This window comes from Lissotriton vulgaris, chromosome 4_1 (assembly GCF_964263255.1).
Source record: "Lissotriton vulgaris chromosome 4_1, aLisVul1.2, whole genome shotgun sequence".
In the NCBI taxonomy this organism is placed as follows: domain Eukaryota; kingdom Metazoa; phylum Chordata; class Amphibia; order Caudata; family Salamandridae; genus Lissotriton; species Lissotriton vulgaris.
Window position 1 is genome coordinate 1039515817 of NC_141691.1, and position 19302 is coordinate 1039535118.

The 19302-nt window shown below is 48.3% G+C and overlaps 1 protein-coding gene and 1 long non-coding RNA gene across 2 annotated transcripts in view; one reads left to right on the plus strand and one right to left on the minus strand.

Annotated features, from left to right (window-relative positions):
* LOC147722838 (uncharacterized) overlaps window positions 1–11226 on the plus strand; it is a 33450-nt gene extending 22224 nt beyond the window's left edge. Inside the window, exons 2-3 of the long non-coding RNA XR_015309891.1 lie at window positions 10307–10371; window positions 11169–11226. This is a non-coding gene — a long non-coding RNA (uncharacterized LOC147722838). The remainder of the gene's footprint in view (window positions 1–10306; window positions 10372–11168) is intronic.
* The window catches only part of ADCY2 (adenylate cyclase 2), a 3890318-nt gene that overhangs the window by 170027 nt on the left and 3700989 nt on the right, over window positions 1–19302 (minus strand). The window contains exon 21 of the mRNA XM_086965279.1: window positions 1302–1448. Within this exon, the coding sequence (XP_086821405.1) occupies window positions 1302–1448 (147 nt within the window). The remainder of the gene's footprint in view (window positions 1–1301; window positions 1449–19302) is intronic.

Here is a 19302-nt window from a genome sequence, read left to right on the forward strand (position 1 = left end):
AATTAAACATATGAATTACCTCACTGGACCACAAGTAGTCCATATTAAATGCCTAGGGCTCTGGACTCTTCTGCAGAGTAGACCTGCAACAGCAGTGGTTGCCCTTAAGTTGAAGGTGCTGTCTTTTATAGAGAGCCTATAGAAGCTGAGAACTCTTTAACTGGCTTCAGACCCAAATATAGGTTTCATATCAGGGATTCCAAACAATAAATAAATTGTGGATTGTTACCAGGGCTGATGGATATCCTACTCGCCTTCAACGACTTATCATGTGTCAATACTAAGCAGATAGCAAGCAGTGTCACACAAAATGTGGTGAGGACATTGAAATTCCTGTAAACTTGTGCTTTTACTCGTTAAGTGTCAGCACACAGCACTCAATCAAACCAGTTCATGGACATATAAAATGCCTTGGTCCAAGCAGCGATCCTTCTAATCGATGGAGGTCCCTGCTGGACTACAAAAGTATACAATATGCCCCTGCATATAGCTGACATGCCAAGTCATTTCTCATAAATACAATAAACATTGTGCTACTTATAAGTGTTTTTATTTATTTACTTTTGCCAGTGCTTGATTTGTAAAATATTGAGCGCCGGTGCCTAAGGCCCTACTCCAACAGTGCCATTAATAATAAGCGCACCAAATATGAAGGCTGCATAGTTTGAATTCACCTTGTGCCTCTTTAATCCACTACTAGAAACTGCTGATTCTTTATCCCACTCTTGCTGTCCCTGCTATCTCTTCCTCTGTCTTTTCACTTTGTGTGTTTCCCCTCCATTTCCCCTCATCAGTACTTGATGAGGAAAAATAAGCGTCAGTCCCCTAAAGCGAGTGCCAGTGGACCCCACCGACAACCACTGCCTGAAATTAAGCACTGACTGTTTTATTTTAATTGTGTTTTGTACAGAACCGTTTTGCCCAAAAAAAGATGTTGTTATTAAGAACTACAGCGGTATGACACTGGCAGAGGAAACATTCTCCCCTATCTGTGTCACGTTGCAGTAGTGAATATATCCATCTTCAGAAATGGCTGTGGGGAAAACAAAAAGCATGAGGCTAAGGCACGCCCTTTTCTTTCGCCCCACCCAGGAATACAGGTCTGGACCGGATCACCCTAGGGGAAATCAGGGAGAAGCAGAGCTCTACTCACAAAGTTAGACGGGATATAATAATGCTAATCCTTAAAGCAAATTATGGTCACGTGTCTTTATACAACATCAAAGTTCGAAGACCAACAAAACAAACAAAGGCATCCTTATATAATAAAATGTTGCAAACATTCCTATTTCCTCACTTACATCATCGAAGTCAGCAATGATTTCATTGAGTAGTCTTAGGCATTCCAGGCCTTCCTTGTTGACATCGGATTCAGTGTAAAACTCTTTGAAATCAGGAATGGAGGCGAACATTACACAAACACAGTCGTATGACTGGTGATAAAGATCCTGCACAAGATAAAGAGAAAAATCAGATGAGATAAACATGACCCTCCACCTGCTTACCTTATTCTGTGCTTTAGCAAGGTTTCCATGCACCCTAATGCAAGCAAGGAACATTTCCCTTCCTCCACTGGTCAGAAAGTAAAAGTCTGATATAATTGGGGGGAGAAATAGCTCCCTTGGGCTCTGGGACCTGATGCCACTGGTTGTGCCACACTAGTGATAACTTAGAAATTATATATGATGTGCTGCACCCGTGATGTGTGTGGTAATAAGGCATCTCATGTATTTAGCGGCGCACGAGCATTGGACGGGCCAGGGTCTGGCAGCGACAAAGGAATTGTCAGGTCGGCTAGCCGTTTGTGATGAAAGGGCACGTCCTAAACAGCGTGCTGTCGGAGTAAGTTGCTTGCACGGGTGTGTGCATGCGACATGTCTCATCATCCAGGTAGTGGACCTGGATGATGAGACATGCCGCATGCACACTGCTTAGGACAGACCCGTCCTGAGACGTGCCCTTTCCTCACAAACGGCTTGCCGACCTGGCAATTCCTTTGTCGCTGCCAGACCCTGGCCCGTCCAATGCTGGTGCGCCGCTAAATACACTAGGGGCCCGATGTAGGTAATTCCTATTTACCTACTCTTAAATACCGAATCATACCGATTCGGTATTTAAGAGTAGGTAAATAGGAAGGGGGCAGATGTAGGTAATTCTTATGTTAGAATCACCGAATCTGTAAGATTCGGTATTTACCGATTCGGTAAATACCGAATTGGTATATCCAATTGATTCCTATGGGCCTTGAAGCCCATAGGAATCAATGGGAAATACCGATTCGGTATTTACCGAATCGGTAAATACCGAATCCTGCAAGGGTGAATGGGGAGTCACTTTGACACCCTGTAGCACCCCAATTCCAGGCTTGTGTGCCATGTGGCACACATACATGCCCTAAGGGCATGTCTGTGTGTCACATGGCACAGGTGTACATGCACAGATGTGCATGTACACCTGAATTTGGTATTTTACCTCCCAATTGTATTGGGTGATAAAATACCGAATTCTGAAGGACTTTAGCACTGTAAACAGTGCTACCTACATCTGGGATTTTCCGAATCGGTAAAATTACCGATTCAGTATTTTACAGAATCGGTAAATTTACCGATTCGGTAAATTTACCAATTCTGTAAAATAATGCTACATTACTTACCGGTAATCCTCATTACTCCTGGTCCCGTTGTCCTCGGCCCATTCATTACTAATGGAGATTACTATCTCCTGACAGAAAATAAAAACAAGAGGAATGCTGGGATATACCTACTGCCCCTCCCCCCGGGAGTATAAAGGTAGGACCTACCCAGCAGACCTCCTGTACTAACAAGCCCAGACAGGAAGGCCGGCCGCCCGGGAGGGAGGGAGGGGCGTATGAATGGGCCGAGGACAACGGGACCAGGAGTAATGAGGATTACCGGTAAGTAATGTAGCATTACCCCCAGGTCCCTTATGTCCTCGGCCCATTCATTACTAATGGAGAAATACCAAAGCAGTAAAAAGCCGGCCTTCCCAACCCAACAGAAGCCAACCCAGGAAACCACACCAAGGCAGCAACCGCAGAAGGAAAAAGGAAGAACCGGGGAAACCCCAGGCAGAGCCCCCGACAAGAGGGACCCCACCAGACCAGCAGACACCCAACAAGAGCAAGGGCGCACAGCCAGACGACCAGACCGGCCTCCACAGAGGCCAACCAGCCCACCGCAGGACACCCGACAGCCAACCAGCGACAGGGTGAACATAGACACCCAAGACACCACCGGCAAGGGGACAACAGCAGAAGAGAGGCCAAACGAAGAGAAAGGCCACGAACCACCAGGCCAAAAAGCCAGAAACGGGCAGGAGAAGACAACCCACGCCAGAACCGGCAGGAGACAAGTGGGCTAGAGGAACCAAAGGCCCAACCAAGAAAAACAGCGGAAGCCCACCAGCACCCGACCCGAAAGGCGAGACCGAGCCCAAGGCCAGGGAAAGAGAGAAACCCCAGACACCAGGGAACGAAGAGCAAACCCGAGGAAGCCAAGCCACCAGGCCCGTAAGACGAGGACACAAGGCAAAGGGAACCCGCACCTCCAGGAAACCCGAGCAGGAACAACCAACAAGGGCAACCAACCGGGACAAGAGACCCGGAAAAAGAGGAAAGGGAACCGAAGGAACCCCAGGAACCCCAAAACAGAACTCCAGCCAAAGCGGAGGAAACGGGAGCAGGAAACAACAGCCCGAAGAAGGCAAACCTGAACACCAAAGCAGGAGAGCAACCGGACGGGCCAAGGACCCGGAGGACCCAAGACAACAGCAAGGGAACCACGAAGGACACAACAACCACAGCCAAGCCAAGCCAAACCAAAAAAAAGGCCAGGCACAAAGACCCCAAACAGCCCAAGCAAAGGGCCGGGGCAGAAACCCAGAGGCCAGAGAGACAGAGGCAAAACTACCCCAGAGGACCTCACAGAAGCAACCGCAGCCAGGGAGGAAAGCACAAGCAAACCACAACCCACAGCCCGGCAAGACCCAAGGCAGGGCCAGCACAGGGGACGAACCCCGCACGGCGAAAGCCGCAACCAGGAACACAGGCAGGAATCTCAAGCCGAAGCCAAAGCAACCCGCAGAACCAACCCAAAACAAGGGAAGGACAAAGAGGGCAAGACCCCAACAGAGCACAGGCCCGAGAGCCAACAGCCCCGCCGAAGCCCCAACGAACCCCAGAAGAGGCAAGAAGGGCAAACAAGAAGGCAACAGTGTGACGGCCAGAAACAAGAACCAGACCGGAACACACCACAACCATAAGCAACCGGAACCCCACGACGCAGGGACCAGACACCCCACAGGCAAACAGGGCACCCGCAAAGAAGCGCCAAGCCACCCATGAAACTCTCAGAAGACACTCCACCCGGCAGTCCAGGACCGCAGAAAGAGCACAACCAGGCAACCCAGAGCAGGACGCACAAACAGAAGGCAGACCAGCCCAGAACAGGAGCCAACAGGGAGGAAGCCCAAGGCAACAGGCCACCACAGAAAGCCACGGCCGAAAGCCAAGCAGAAGCAAACGCAGGCCACAGCAACCAGCGCAGCGCGCCTCCCACACGGCCAAGCAACGGGGAGACGCGCAGAGCGACCCCGAAGAAACGGGGAGACGGTGCCCCCGCCCCAAAGGGCCGAGAACCCGGAACACCGGCCAGGAGGAAGCCATGCCACCCAGCAAGCCCGGCAGGCCGGGAGGCAGACCCAGCAGACATCCAGTGAGAGAAGAATCCACAGGCCCAGGAGAGGCAACAACGGCCACCCCGCACCACCACCAAAACCAGAAGAGGCAGCGGAGAAACCCACAGGAAGAAGCCAAACGCACCCCACCGCTCCAGGCGGCCAGGCAGAAAAAACCACCAGGCCAGACCAAGCGACCGAGGAGACAGCGGAGCGCGGGGACCACACACCAACCCCGAGACAAGGAGGCAGGACAGGACCCCGCAGCCGCCAGGAGACCCCAGGCAGCCAATACCGCCGACACAGGAGGGGATGCCAGGAAACAGCCAGCAAAGGGAAGGCCACAGCACCAGAAGGACCAAGCAGGCCCCCACAACGCACCACGCCCGACAACAGGAGCAGGCCGGGAGGAGCAGAACCGCCGCACCCAAGGCAGCCAAAAAACCACCCAAGCAGAGGCAGAGGGGAGAGAGCACCCCAAAGAACCAACGGCACCCACGAGAGGAACCAGGCGCAGCCAAGGCAAAGGAGGGACAGGACCAGGAACCCGGAAGGGCAGGATCCCCAAGCAGGGCAGAGGCCACAACAGCCAGCCAGCAGAGGAGGCAAGACCACCGAGGAAGTACAGGACGGCAGGCCAACCGGAACGAGGGGAGCCCACAGGACCCACCGTGCAGCGGCCCAAGAAGCAGGAACAACGACCCAGCACCAGACGGGGCAGAGAGCCGGATCAGAAGGCAACCCAAACAGGCCGCCGAAAAGAAGAGACACCGGCACCAGAGCACCAGAGGGCAAGGCTCAAACCAGCAGGCAGGGAAACCCCAACCACACAGGGAACCCACGAGCAAGCAAAGGCAGGAGCAGGAAAAAGAACCAGCCACCACAGAGGCGACCGGAACCCCAGCCCGAAACAGAAAGGGCAAACACCCCCAGAGCGCCAAGAGCAGGGGAACCCTCGAAGAAGAGAACCAAGGGAACAAACCCACGGAACGACCACCACCGGAGAACCAGGGCAGCCGAAGGCAGCGCGGACCCCGAAACAGCAGCAGCAGGAAACCCCCAAAAGGGAAGAAACCGCAAACCCCGAAGGGAAGAGGTCCACAGAGCCACCCGACAGGAGGCATGAACCAAGGGCGACAGCACCAAGATGGGAGGGGCAGCCGACAGAACACAACCACCCCCAACACCGAGGAACCCTGCCAAGGCGGAAGAAACCGCGAGAGGCGAGAGCCGCCCAGAAATACCGGAGGAAGAGCGCCCCCGCCGAGACAAGAACCAGGACCACCCACCGCCAAGGCGTCCGCTCAAGTCGAAAGGGCGCGACACCACAGAGGCAGGCAGCACACCCCCACCCCCCCCCCCCCAGACCCGGACCCAAGAGAGAGAGGGGCAGAGCAGCGGCCTAGCTGAAAAGCAACCAGCAAACAGCCGAGGCCAAACAAACCCCGTCGCACACCCCCAACCTAGACCCACCAAGAGGAGGCGACCAGAGTGGGCGCAGGGCAGCATGGAAAGACCCACACACATACGCAGCCCCGGGAACAGGTCCAGCAGCCAAGAGGGGGCATGCAAAGGAATAGACCCCCCCGCAATAGCAGAACCCCAAGTCCAAGCACAACAAAAACAGCGCAACGGACAACGAAAACCAACAGCAGAACCAGGCGAGGCACGGAACACCCAACCCCGGCCCGGCAAGGCCCAGCGTAAGAACTGCAACCGAACGTGCCACAGGAGCCCACATGCAACACACAAACACAGGATGTGGAGCCCAATGCCGAGGACTGAACACGTGACACCAGCATCAAGATGGCAGCATCAGAAGGAACGCCCCAAGCACTGGCACCACCTGGAACAGCACAGGAACAGGAAACCTTCACCCTAGCACCCTCCGGGGGAAGGCAGGGCACAGCAGCCGGAGAACGAGCATAACGCACCCAGGCAGGCCACAGCGGCAGCCTCGCACCTGCACACCAAACACTGCACACAGTATCCCGAGCGTTGGGTGTGGGGGAGGGAATCACGGAGCTGAGGCCAGAGCCGAGCCCACAGTAGAGGCTCTCGGTATCCGGGTTCAGGAGTCAACCATAGAAATCGCCCTGAACCCCACCAGCACCCTTCCTGGCCCCGGAAGAAAATCAGAAAATGGGTTACACCTCCGATGGGACACAAACCCACAAACCCTGGCACAGGAGGATTACAGTTCCGTGGGATATCGAGCCCAAGACCTGCCGAGGCGGGGAATCCAACCCAGGACCCGGGACAGACCTCGGCACCAGGGCCCGCCGCCCCAATTTCAGGGCTACACCTCTCCACATCGACATCCGAGGCATGCAAAGGAAACGCTCCAGGAATCCAACGCCCCGCAACAAACAGCGGACAGAGTCATAAATTGCACAAAACACCGCAAAAGCGGGACTCACCCAGAGCGGGGGCCCGAGCAGCACCATCAAGGCCCCCACACACCCACAGCCGGATCCGGGAACCGAAAGTCAGCGCAGCGCGTCTCCCACCCGGCCAGGCTCGGGGAGACGCTCCCAGCGACCCGGAAGGAACCGGGAGGCGGCGCACCAGCCGCAAAGGGCCGGTAAACCGGAACAGCGGCCGTGGAGAAGTCAATCCCCCCCAGCAAGCCCGGCAGGCCGGGGGGGAGACACAACAGGAACCTCACCCCTGCCCGAGAAGCCAGGCAGCCGGACAGGAGGAGCCACAGGAGGACCGAACGCCACTCAAGCCCAGCAGGAGCAGGTGCAGTCCCCCCACACCAACAGCAACCATCAGCCATTTCTGGCGAAGACAGAAAAAAAGAACAGGAGGTCTGCTGGGTAGGTCCTACCTTTATACTCCCGGGGGGAGGGGCAGTAGGTATATCCCAGCATTCCTCTTGTTTTTATTTTCTGTCAGGAGATAGTAATCTCCATTAGTAATGAATGGGCCGAGGACATAAGGGACCTGGGGGTAATGGCCCCTACATCTCAATCACCAAATACCGGTCAGTAACGGCCGAATTCGGCCGTTACTGACCGGTATTTGGTGACCTACATCGGGCCCTAGATGCCTTATTACCACACACAGCCCTGAAGAGTCACAACCTCAACACAGTGTGACAAAACACGTGTCGACTATTTGCTCTTGTATGTACTGATCAACACTGAACCATTAAATATATATACTATATAATGATGGACTCTGAAATCATATATTGAACGCTTACCAAGTACTTTGTGTTCTCACTTGAGAACCGATTTTAAGATATACGTGTGCACAGGACACTCGTTGCATTTGTTTGGTAGGGGATACGTCGCTCTATCTTAGCAGGGGCTGTTTTTAGCTGGGTTAGTTCCCCTGACCTGTTTGCACCGGACCAACTCTATCTACTAATACCTACGTATCAGGTACCGGCTGAGCGCTATTTCTTCCTGACACTCATCCAAACCCATTCTCTCCTTTTGTAATAAAGTGGGGCACTAGCCTGTGTTCTACTTAACCAATAGAAAACAAAACGGGGGGGGGGGACAAACAGGGGGCTCAGGCAAAGCTTTCCGGTTTGTTGTACAAAGGGAATAAACAGTGACAAAAAAGAACAAATTGCATAATACATCTTTACAGTTTAGTAAACAAATGTTTTTGGTGTATAAGGTGTTTCACAGTGTCAATGGTCTTTCGATCCAGCGAACAAATAGGCGGATCATCATCAGGACATAGAATGCATGCCTAATAATTTAGAGCATCATATGCCAAGGATGACGAAGGTGGTAGATTCTGCAGAATCCCGCTATTGAGCCACTGCTTAATCTATGGAATCGACGATCGTGCCGTTTGAGGACGTTATTATAACTCCTCCCAACTGATACCGAACAGTTGCTCCTTACTGGGACCAGCCACTGCTCACTCCCTACCGCGCCGAAGCAGTATTCCCTTCGGTCCCATTGAGTAATCGGACTTCTCTCCAACGAAGTCACCAAATGCACACATCCTGCGCCACCCCTCACCCAAGCTACCACCTTCGCCATCCTCGGCGTATGAGGCATGTAGAGAATGACTCTAGTGGTCTTTCATTTCACCACTACACTGTTAACAAAACAGTGATGCATTGTTGCAACAGTCCCATTTCATCTATACTTCGTAGATTTCTAGAGTCCTGCAATATTACACCTAAGATAGAGAATGAACATATGGGCTGTCCGCATTATGAAGACAACATTCAAAAATGTATGGCCTTCCAGACTTCCTTATAAATAATAAACTAATTGTGAATATTGACATGATGACAGTTTTGGCCTTTGGTAAATATGCTCTAACTTTTATTGATGGTTGTCTCAACCAAATTGGGTAATGTTTCGGCTTAACCTTGAACAGTACATCTATGCAAAACCTTTTCTACATGGGAGTTTTTTATTACATCTGACTATAAATATGGTGAACTTTCAGCATTTCTGTTGCTGAAAACCTTCTAATTTAAAGTAGTGCTACAATCTCCGAATAACAGTTAGTAAATCTGGATTGTCAGATTGATTTGAGTTGTTTAGATAAATACATACTTTAAGCATCACATCCATCTTTAGTCCAGCCATGCTATAGGCACTTTTGGTTGCAAATGGAGTTGACATCTTGGTCTATATTGGTTCAAGCTCATTTTTTGAAGTTTTGCCATTCATTGGATCTTGAGTAGACGAGCAAATTATCATCCCTTTGCTGGAAAGCTCTGCTGAATTGCACTAAGAGCGTTGCATGGTACTCCTGTTCTTATATGGGTCCTTTAGACGTTCTCTTGGGAGACTTAAATCTTGCCCATTATTATAGTCTTTTGAATTAAAAAATATTGATTTTACATTTTGCCATGTAGCTCAGCATTTACCATGACATGTGTTACATTGTTGATAAATTATTTGTCAAGTTAACAAGGAATGAGTTAGGCAATGATCACATACTACGTATATTATATGGAAAGTGGAGAAAATTGTTTTTTTTGATTGAGGGGGTGAAATCCTTTCTCAAGCAAGAACCATAATTCCTGTCAGGGTGAACCACACAAGTCACAAAAGGAACTTTTGCTTATCCCTCTGGTAGCTTGGCACAAAAGCACTCAGGCTTAAATTCTAGGCAATGTATTAAGTATTTATGCTGCAAACAAGTAATTTAGTGAAAGCTCATTGCAAGACAAATTCCACACCAATTTAGGAAAATATAGAAATAAATGAATAAAATTGACACCAGAATGACGAAAATCCAATCCACTCTAGAGTTATGAATTTTTACATTTTTAAGTAAAAACTAATGCTTAAAAATCAAAGCACCAACCTTGGTCAACTACTCCCGCGAGACCGGGGCAAAGTCACAAATTGTGGATGAAAGTCATGGACTAAGGCTCGCCAAAACAAAGTGGATTGGTAAAATTCAGCGGCGCAAAGCATCTGGCGGTGTGTCAGATGGATTGGCAGAAACAGAAGTGAGGAGGCTGTATCGGATTAATAATGAGTCTTTATTTCGATTGTTCTCTTGACGGTTGCAAGTAGATGCTACTTCAAAATTAGAGTACAATATGTTTTGTAAAGTTTTCGTAAAATATATTGCTGTTTCTTCACCGTTCTTTTTCTCTTCTGATTTCTTCTAGGCTCTTCTACGTCTTGAGGAGGGGTCGTAGTTTGCAGAGGGGTGAAATAACACAAATTAAGAGCGGTAAGTATGGTTGCTAAGATTCTTTCGCCTACACCCAAGTGAAGGATATTGTTTTGCAGTGACGGGGCAAACAAAAGAGAAAGAAAGCTTGCATGCACATAACCGTTACTCTGCTTTCAGGTCTCTTCTCCCTTTTCCAGCATCTGTTGACCAATTTTCATACATTCTTTAGGAGGCCCCTTTTTATGAAGGAGAAAGGGGGAGGGTGACTCAAGGTGGTGAGAAGAAGGTGCACAAAAGAAAAAAAAATTCAAGGAATACATTTATATCGGAAGGTGAAGGCAAATGCACATCCTTGTGGAGTGAGGAATGGTAAAGCTCAAATTTACACCCACTTTTTGCCCCGTTCCCCAAACTTCACCCCTGTTTTCCCGCATCACATACCATATGAAGTAGCAACTCTCCAGAGTTGCGGCAGATCCTGTTTTCCCTCTGGTAACCACCACTCCTCGGACCAGACGTCAGGATTCTCCCCGTCTTCAGCGTTTTTGGTGTAGGCATCTTTCTTGGCACAGTCTCTTTCGTTAACTTCCTTTGCTATAACTTCGTTGTCCTTCTCCTCGCCGGCATCTTCTCCCTGGCCGGTGTTTTCCTCAACGGCGTCCTTCTCCCTGTCTGCGTCCTCTTCCTCGTCCCTCATCTGTTTCTTCTTCTCCTTTTCTCCTCCTTCTCTCTTTCCTGAATGGTCCTTTGGCCTCACACCTTCACTGTGTGATTGGTCCAACTGCGAAGTTACTGCATGTTTGCCCTGCAGGAATTAATGAGAGTCCTTCCCTACTGTTTGTTTCTTTTCCTAGCCTTCGTCATCGTCATTGGGACTCGGGAAGAACGGGGACCATGGACGCAGAGCAAAAGGTAAGTCGAGAGTCTTGGGGAGGGGTTGAGTCGTTCTCTCATACAGTGTCCGAGGAGGAGGTGTCATCGTCAGGGAGCCACTGGACTAAGTCACAGTGAAGTTTTCTACTTTCTGACTTTTCCGCTAGTTTGGAAATCAAAAAGCTTCATTGGGACAAAACTGCAAGTAGTAGCTGACGAGGGCTCCATGAGGTTGGATACCCTTCCAAAAAGGAGCTGCTGAACACAATTTGCTGCTGCTGAAAACAGCGTAGCAAAGTCAGACTGACCGGCGATCGGGCTTGGGCCGATTGACGAGCAGGTAGGGCTAGGTCTTCTGTTGGTTCTCAGGCCATTATTTTGTGGAACCTTTTCAAAGTCCCATGTTTTGATTTTTTGGGCTGTTTGGGCACTTTTAACACAACTTTCAATGGTCCAGGACCAGGTGGGCATTACTCGACGGGCAGGGGGCACCTCAGGCAGGGTCTAAGTGTGAGTTTAAGGTTGTTGGAGCATGTTGTGTCCCTGAAGTTCAGATTAGGAGAACAGTCAACAAGCCCTTGGAGTCACTCTTGTAGTCCTGGAATCAAGAAGCAGGGCAGGCCTCAAGCAGTAGAGCAGTGTTCTGAGGTACAAAGCAGACCACAAGCAGCAAGGCAGTCCTTTAAAGTACAAGGCAGTCCTTCTGGGGGTCCTCTGCAAGTCCAGGAGTGAATTGAAGACTTGGTTTGAGGGTCCAAAAGTAATGCCTGGTGCAAGACTTTGAAGTGGAAGACGCTTCTACACTTTCCCTCACATCTGGTCTACAAATTTCCTTCCTCACCTTCTCAGGCTCCAAGGCATCTGGGGTGACAAAGGATTGGTGTCAAGGTCTTTGTGAGTGTGCTGGACTCAGCCCCTCTGAAATGTAAGCAGGTCAGGGAACATCTCAACGACTTCCATCCCGGCAGAATGGCCCATCCGGCCAACGCATAGTCTCCCTTTCTCTCACTGTCCGGAAGGAATATGCAAAGGCCAACTGCCACTCGATTCAAAGTCATGTGGCTCAGGATACATGCTGCAAGCACCAAATGGTTAGGACAAGAAAATGGCAACTTTTTAAAAGTGGCAATTTCAGAAATGTGACATAAAATCTGACCATTAGCAAGGATTTTAAATTACAATTCTTGCAAGACCAAACATGACTTTTCTACCTGGTCCCAAACAAACCTTAGCACTTATTAAATGTAATACCGTAACCTAATGTTATCCTATAGGAGAGGTAAGCCTCACAGTAGTGAAAAATGAGATTGGGAATTTTTTAATTCCATGAAATGTTAAACTTAAAGTATATGTCCAAAATGTTAAATGCACTGCACCCTGCCTTAAGGGCTATTAATGGCCTACCTGAGGGGTGAGTTATATATCTTAAAAAGGGAAGTTTAGCCATGTAAAAAGGGTTATTTTGCCAGGTAGAAATGTAAGTTGTAAACGGCACACATGTTGCAATGGTAGGCCAGAGTTATGGTTTGAAGGGCTTCCTAATTAGGCAGCACAATAAGTGTTGCAGAGCCACTAGTAGTATTTAATTTACTACGGATTGATAAGTAAAATAAATATGCCATTGAGGTGTAGGTTCATTTTACCAAATTTTAAGGAGTGATTAGAAGCACTTTAGCACTGGTTAGCAGAGATAAAATGCACTGAGTCCTAAAGCCACAAAAACAAATTTCAGCAAACAGGAGTTGAAAGGGCTAAATGTTTGGGGGAAGACTGCATCAAAGGTTGTAAAGTCTAACGAAAAGTATCTCAGACAAGAGATGGCATGAATAAATCATCCACTTTTGGTTTGTGATAACAGTGGGTTATACCTGGCATCCTTAGTGTGGTCTTCCCCTGGACTTTTTGCCTTTTGCCTCCACATGTTGCTGATTCCTGTTGTTGGCCTTAGGACTCTGAGCCCTTTACCACTGCTAACCAGTGCTATAGTGCATGTGCTTCTCCCCTAAACATGATGACATTGGTATGTACCTGATTGGCATATTCGAAGTCCTGGTTAGTCAGGGAAGGGCTCAGTAGGAGGGGATAAGCCTTCTGCTGAGTGTGGTGAAAGGGGGCTGTGTGGGCCTTAGGGTGACCCGTTGAACCTTTCAATGGGGGGATTTTCTTGGTCCCCCATTGGTATTCATGGTTGGGAAGTCGCTTCCATGAGGCCTAAGTCAAGCATGCCCCACTAAGTGTCATGTGGAACTTCTGATGGCCTGGTGGGGCTAGAAGGAGTTCACGGGTGAAGGGTACCTGTGGTGGAAACTGTCTGGGGTTGACTCTTATCTAGAAGCACTCCGTGATTGGGCTAGAGCCCCCTTAGAGGACACAGTCATCCCAAAAGGGTGGTGGCAGCAAAGATTCCAGAATAACTACTGAGGGGTGGGAATCCAAAACTGTTGAGGTGATCCATTTCCCTACAGGGTATGGACTGCAGGGTGGAACACAGACCTGAGGGAGACCACACCAATGCTGATAGTCTATATAGGTGTTTCTGCCTTAGTGATGAGAACTTCCTAGAGGTTGGGTAGATCTCCCCAATATCAGCTGGGGGGACATGTGTTAGACCTGTCAACCCTAGGGTGGTCTTCTCCTTGACCTTTTGGATTTTGCTTCCACATTTTGCTGATTCTTTTTGTAGGCCTTAGGACTCTTAGCACGTTACCACTGCCAACTTATGCCTAAGTGCATGTGCTTCTCCCCTATGACAATGGCGTATACCTGATTAGCATATTTGATGTACTAGTAAGGCCCTTTTTTAAATAAACTTTATTGACATATAGGGATATCATGTATACAATACATACCATAAGGAGTTCATCTACAAGATTCCAACGTTCTGCATTCTCCGCCAACACTCATATAGGCAATGGAAATATTGCTGTCCATGCGGGAGCCACAGATATATCCAATTAGCGTATGTGCAAAAAACAATAAAAAATTCTACTATATAAGGCCTAATAACCCACAAGATCATTAGGCTCTCCTCATAAAAAATACAGCAATATACGAGAAAAGGCATATTTCACAATGTACTTTCTTCCCAAGCCAATACAGAACAATTTCACCCCTCACCCCAACCTACCTTCGTGTTAGGCCTATGCAACAAGTAAAATAGCAAAACACTGCAATTAATCTATGGTTACCCTTAAGTCTCATAGTGGCGCCTACATCTGTTTTCTGTTAACATCATTGTATGCAAATGTTTTTAATAAAGTAGCTTTTGTGATAAATGTGGGTGTTGTATCATAGATATCCTCTAAGAACGGGGTAGGGGTCTGATAAAGGGGATAGAACAATTGTGTGATTTAATGGGATGATCAGATTATTGTACGGTTTTTCCTAATTATTTTCCAAGGGATATTTTATTTCTAATCTCCCAGTTGTCAGAATCATCCAGCTAATGGACCGCGTGCTGCAGCGGAGCCACCATATAATATAATTCCAGATGAGGAACCTCGAGTCCTCCCCACTCCACGTTCTCTGTAGAGTGACAAGTTTAATCCTTATGCACCTGGAGCTCCAGATGAGGTTCACAATTAAACTGTTTAGGGTTTGAATATCATGCCTGGGGATCACATAGAAAGTACTTTGTAGAGCATAGAGACAGTGCAGTAATATTATTATTTTCACTATAGCAATCCTGACCATAAGAGACAGAGGCAGTTCCCTCCGAAACCTGATCGAGGCCTGTATCCCCTCCATCACTCTTCCAATATAAAGATCTAAGTATGTTGGGGCAGTGTGAACCAGACAAACCCCCAGATTGTGGATGTCAGATGTCACCCAGGGAAACCCTACCACAGGCAACTCGTCGCCCATCAGTCTCCCCCAGGGGGAACAACTTAGATTTATCTGGGTTGTTACAAAGGCCCGCGATTTCCCCACATGCCTGCATGACCTTAAGCAGAATGGGTGCCGCGTAAGTTGGTTACTGAGATATACTAAAGTGTCTTCGGTATAGGGGTGCATCCTACAACACTGCATCTCCACCTGCGGCTCCATATCGACTGCAAACAAGAGTGGTGACAGAGGGCACCACTGTCGGGTCCCCTATGCAACTTAAATGGTCCAGAGATCACTCCCCTGACCACACCCTAGCATAAGGTGCAGAATAGAGCAAGCAAACCCATTGTATAACTCCAGGCCTACCTTATTTTTTTAAGCACTTGCATAGATAAGACTAATTTTTAAATGCTTGTTCTATATAAAGGAGCGCTAGGGCAAAATCTTCTGTCAAGCACCGCAGGGCATCCTAAACATGTGTCAGCACCGCATACTGTGAACTGTACTGCGCCTTAGGATGAATCCCGATTGGTGTGAATGTACGAGCAGGGGCAACTGGGAAATTAGACGAGCCACCAATAGACTACTCAGAATTTTGACATCTGTATTGAGGAGTGATATCAGCCTGTACAATGAAGCAAATGAAGGGTTCCTGCCAGGTATCGGTATCATGACCATTAGGGTTTCCCGCATGAAGGCTGGCAAAGAGCCAGTATCCAGGTCCTTGTTATAAAACTCTAGAAGCCGGTCCGCCATCATTGCTGCAAACTTATGATAAAATCTCACAGGCAAACCATCACTATAAGGGTTTTTAGTAGACTTAAGGTGTCAGATCACAGAAAAGATCCCTTCTTTAGTAATTGGGGCATCTATAGCCTCTGCAATTTCTGGTACAAGGCCCAGGAGATTAGCGGTCACTATAAAACCCTGCACGTCCTCCGATAGGGGGAGTACTCATTCTGTGTACACCTTACTAAGGTGGTCATGGAACCCTCCATTAATCGCATGCTCCGTATGCACTAGTTTATGTTTATGTTTTGAGTTTGTAAAGCGCATGGCTGCCCAAGGGCTTCTTAGCGCTGGATAAGAGTGCTGTAAGAGAGGGTGGACCATTGGGGGGTACAGGGAGAACAACTATGCCTTAAGCTTCTTCCTGATAAAGCTTCTTTGTGTGAAAAAGATCTGCCTCCCCATCTTGATTTCTTAGTTCGTGAGGTTCTCATAAGATGGTCTTGTGCAGACCTAGGATATTTGTCAGAATATATGGGGAGATGAAGTCTCTGATTTTTTGACGCCCCTACCATTCATTGCATTTTGAGCCAGGCAGAGTGATTTAAACTTAACCCTGGCATCAAATGGGCAGCCAGTGAACCCATTTCAGAGACGCTTTTACTGATTTGTATCTTGGGATTTTGAGTAGTAACCTGGCTGCCTCATTTTGTGAGACCTGCAGTCTATTTGAGACATATTTTGGTAAGCCTAAATAGAGGGAATTGCCATTATCGAAGCGGGATGCCTCCAGAGATTGAATCACAATTGTTTTTATGTGTTCCAGGATTAGGTTTACGATCTTCCAGATCATTCTAAGAACGCCAAAGCATGTGGCCACTAGTTTGTTAGCTTTATTGTCCATTGTTAGTGCTTTGTCCAGTCACATACCCAGGTTCTCTATAGAGGATTTGGGGACAAGAGGGTTTCCCAGGTCCTTCAGCCAGCTTATCATAGGCCTAGGGCAAGGGGTATTCCCTAGGATCATCAATTCGGTTTTTTCGTCATTTAGTTTTAAGCAACGGTTGGCCATTCAATTTAACAAGTTTTCCACACAGGTTACTAATTGATGATATTTCGAGTTTGGGCCATTCACAAAAGAGGCCCATATCTGTACACAACTGCTGGACAGGGGCCACACGTCGGACCAACCGGGCCAGTCCTATCACTCCTCATATGCAGTCACTGCTGAAATGCAATGTAGCTATGCTTCTTCAACCTGGGCAAGTCCTCCAGCAGTGCCATGCGCGTTTCAAGCCATTGGGGTAATTTATGAGGGTCACAAGGGAGTGCCACTTCCAATTTACCTAATTTGTGTTCTTGGGCACAGAGATCCTGTTCCAACTGCAGGTCGACCCAATAAGACGTTTTTATACACACTCCCCTGAGCATAATCTTCATGGCTTCCCAGTTGAGCACCCCAATTCTCATCAAAGTAGTGTACTAGTGTATCGGTGACCATTACCGCAAATGCGGGGTCCGCCATAGCCTCCGCACTGAGGTGCCACAAGCGTATCGCTGGTCCTCAGGGGCACCTCTGAGGCTCAACGAGATCGGCAAGTTAGGAAAGATATCGAGTTAGATAGGTAATGCCCATGACTGTCTGCACCATTTTGGCAGAAATAAAGAAGTAATCAAAGCGGCTAACTGTGCCCATCGCCGGGGTGTGACACAAAAACAGGCATCGCCCAGGGTGTTGCTCATGTCAGACATCACATAGGTGAAAACCATCTAGCACATCCTGGAGTGCCCTGGTGAGCCGGGGTTTAGTACGTGCCGGGAAGGCTCTTAATCTAACATCCCACCCAGAACGCAATTGAAATCTCCTGCTAGTACCACAGCTGTACCTAAATAGGGAGCTGCTACTGCTGACATCTCAGAAAAGACATCTGGACAATTGGTATTGGGGGCATAAACAGTGATAAAACAAACCTCCCGATCCTCAAGTGTCTTATGTGGAATGATGTACTGCTTTTCCAGATCCACAATATGATTCAGGTGTCTAAAGAGGACTCTGGAAGCCACTCAAGTAAGTGTTCCCTGTGCATATTCAGAGTAGCAAGTAGCATAGATTTGCCCCCTTCATCGCTTTCTCAGGAAGGGAATGCAGTCATCTCAGATATGTGTGTCCTGTAGGAACGCCTCAGCTACTCCATAGTGCTTCAAACAAGCAAACACCAGCCTGTGTTTCTCAAAGTTGGCTATTCTGTGAACATTCCAAGCAATCCCTTTTTTAATGGAGGCAGCCATACTTGACAGATCACCTGTCCACCCTCCCTTGCAGGACCAACACTGTCCCACTCATATCACCAACAGGGGGGCCCAGTCAGATCACCAGGCATGGCCTCTTGGAATAAAAACAGAACCAACATTCCTAACGAAACCACAATATGAAAATCATGCCCCTCCCTCAACTCTCCCCTACCCTTGGGCAGTACCATCAACCCATCCCATCTGTGTCTACACAAGCTGGGAGTCAGCAAATGGCACCCATACCCCAATGCAGAAAATAGAAAAAAAGATAGAGGTAAACTGAAATAATATTCCAATTTCCTACTTCCCCCACGAACTTGTGCTTTGCAAGAGCCTAGGTTGCCAGGAAGGGTGTGAGGCTTAAGCCCTCCAGCTCCCCTCTTCCGACTATCTACTCCTAGGTAGTAAGCACTCCCATCGACAGGTCTCATACTTATAAAAGGAAAAAACATGCATATATAGCAGCTTCTTATTATATGTGTTCCCAATAAGATCACAGCTCAAAGTTCTTTATATACAGAATGCCAGTTCACCTCTCCTCTGGACAGCACCGAGTCCTCATCCACCCTCCCAGCATCAGAGGCAGGGATCAAAGGGCAATACATTTTCTGCATAAGGACACTGCATGTCATTGGAGACATTTATGAATGATCTATGACATCTCAAGGATAATCCTGAGCCATTTTAGAATTTTGTCTAAAGTGAACCTTGTGATTTCTTTTAATGGCCCTTTGTGTTAGGCATGCTGGCATAAAAAATTGTTAGGCTAAGCAAAAATCTATTAAAAAAGTAATCTGCATATCGTGATGCTTCTGAGACCTTATTTCTAAATTGACATAGGCAGAATGATTTTCAGTAATTGTCTGAGCAAATCAGGAGATCAATCTCAGAGCATAGCTAGGATGCTTTACATGAGCTTGTCTGGTTGTTCCAATTGCCAAATATTACCTTAGTCAAGGATGAAAGTGAGTGTGATTCACTTCATCTACCCTTATGATTTTGGTAATAAGACACCAAAACTAGCAAAATTGAAATTGCAAATAGACCTTTTCCGATCGCCATGGCTTTTCAGCCAAACACATGCACGAGTTCCATTGCCATCAATGGCAACACGTGCACGTGAGGCGATCTACTTTTGGGAGCCCACGCCGCCATCTGGCAGCAATTGTCGCTCTCGCAAGTGCAGGCCCCCCTCCTCCATCCTGCTGCCGCGCGAGCTTGTTTTATTTCCAGCACCCCTCTGTAGGCACTAGGTGGGCGCTTAGA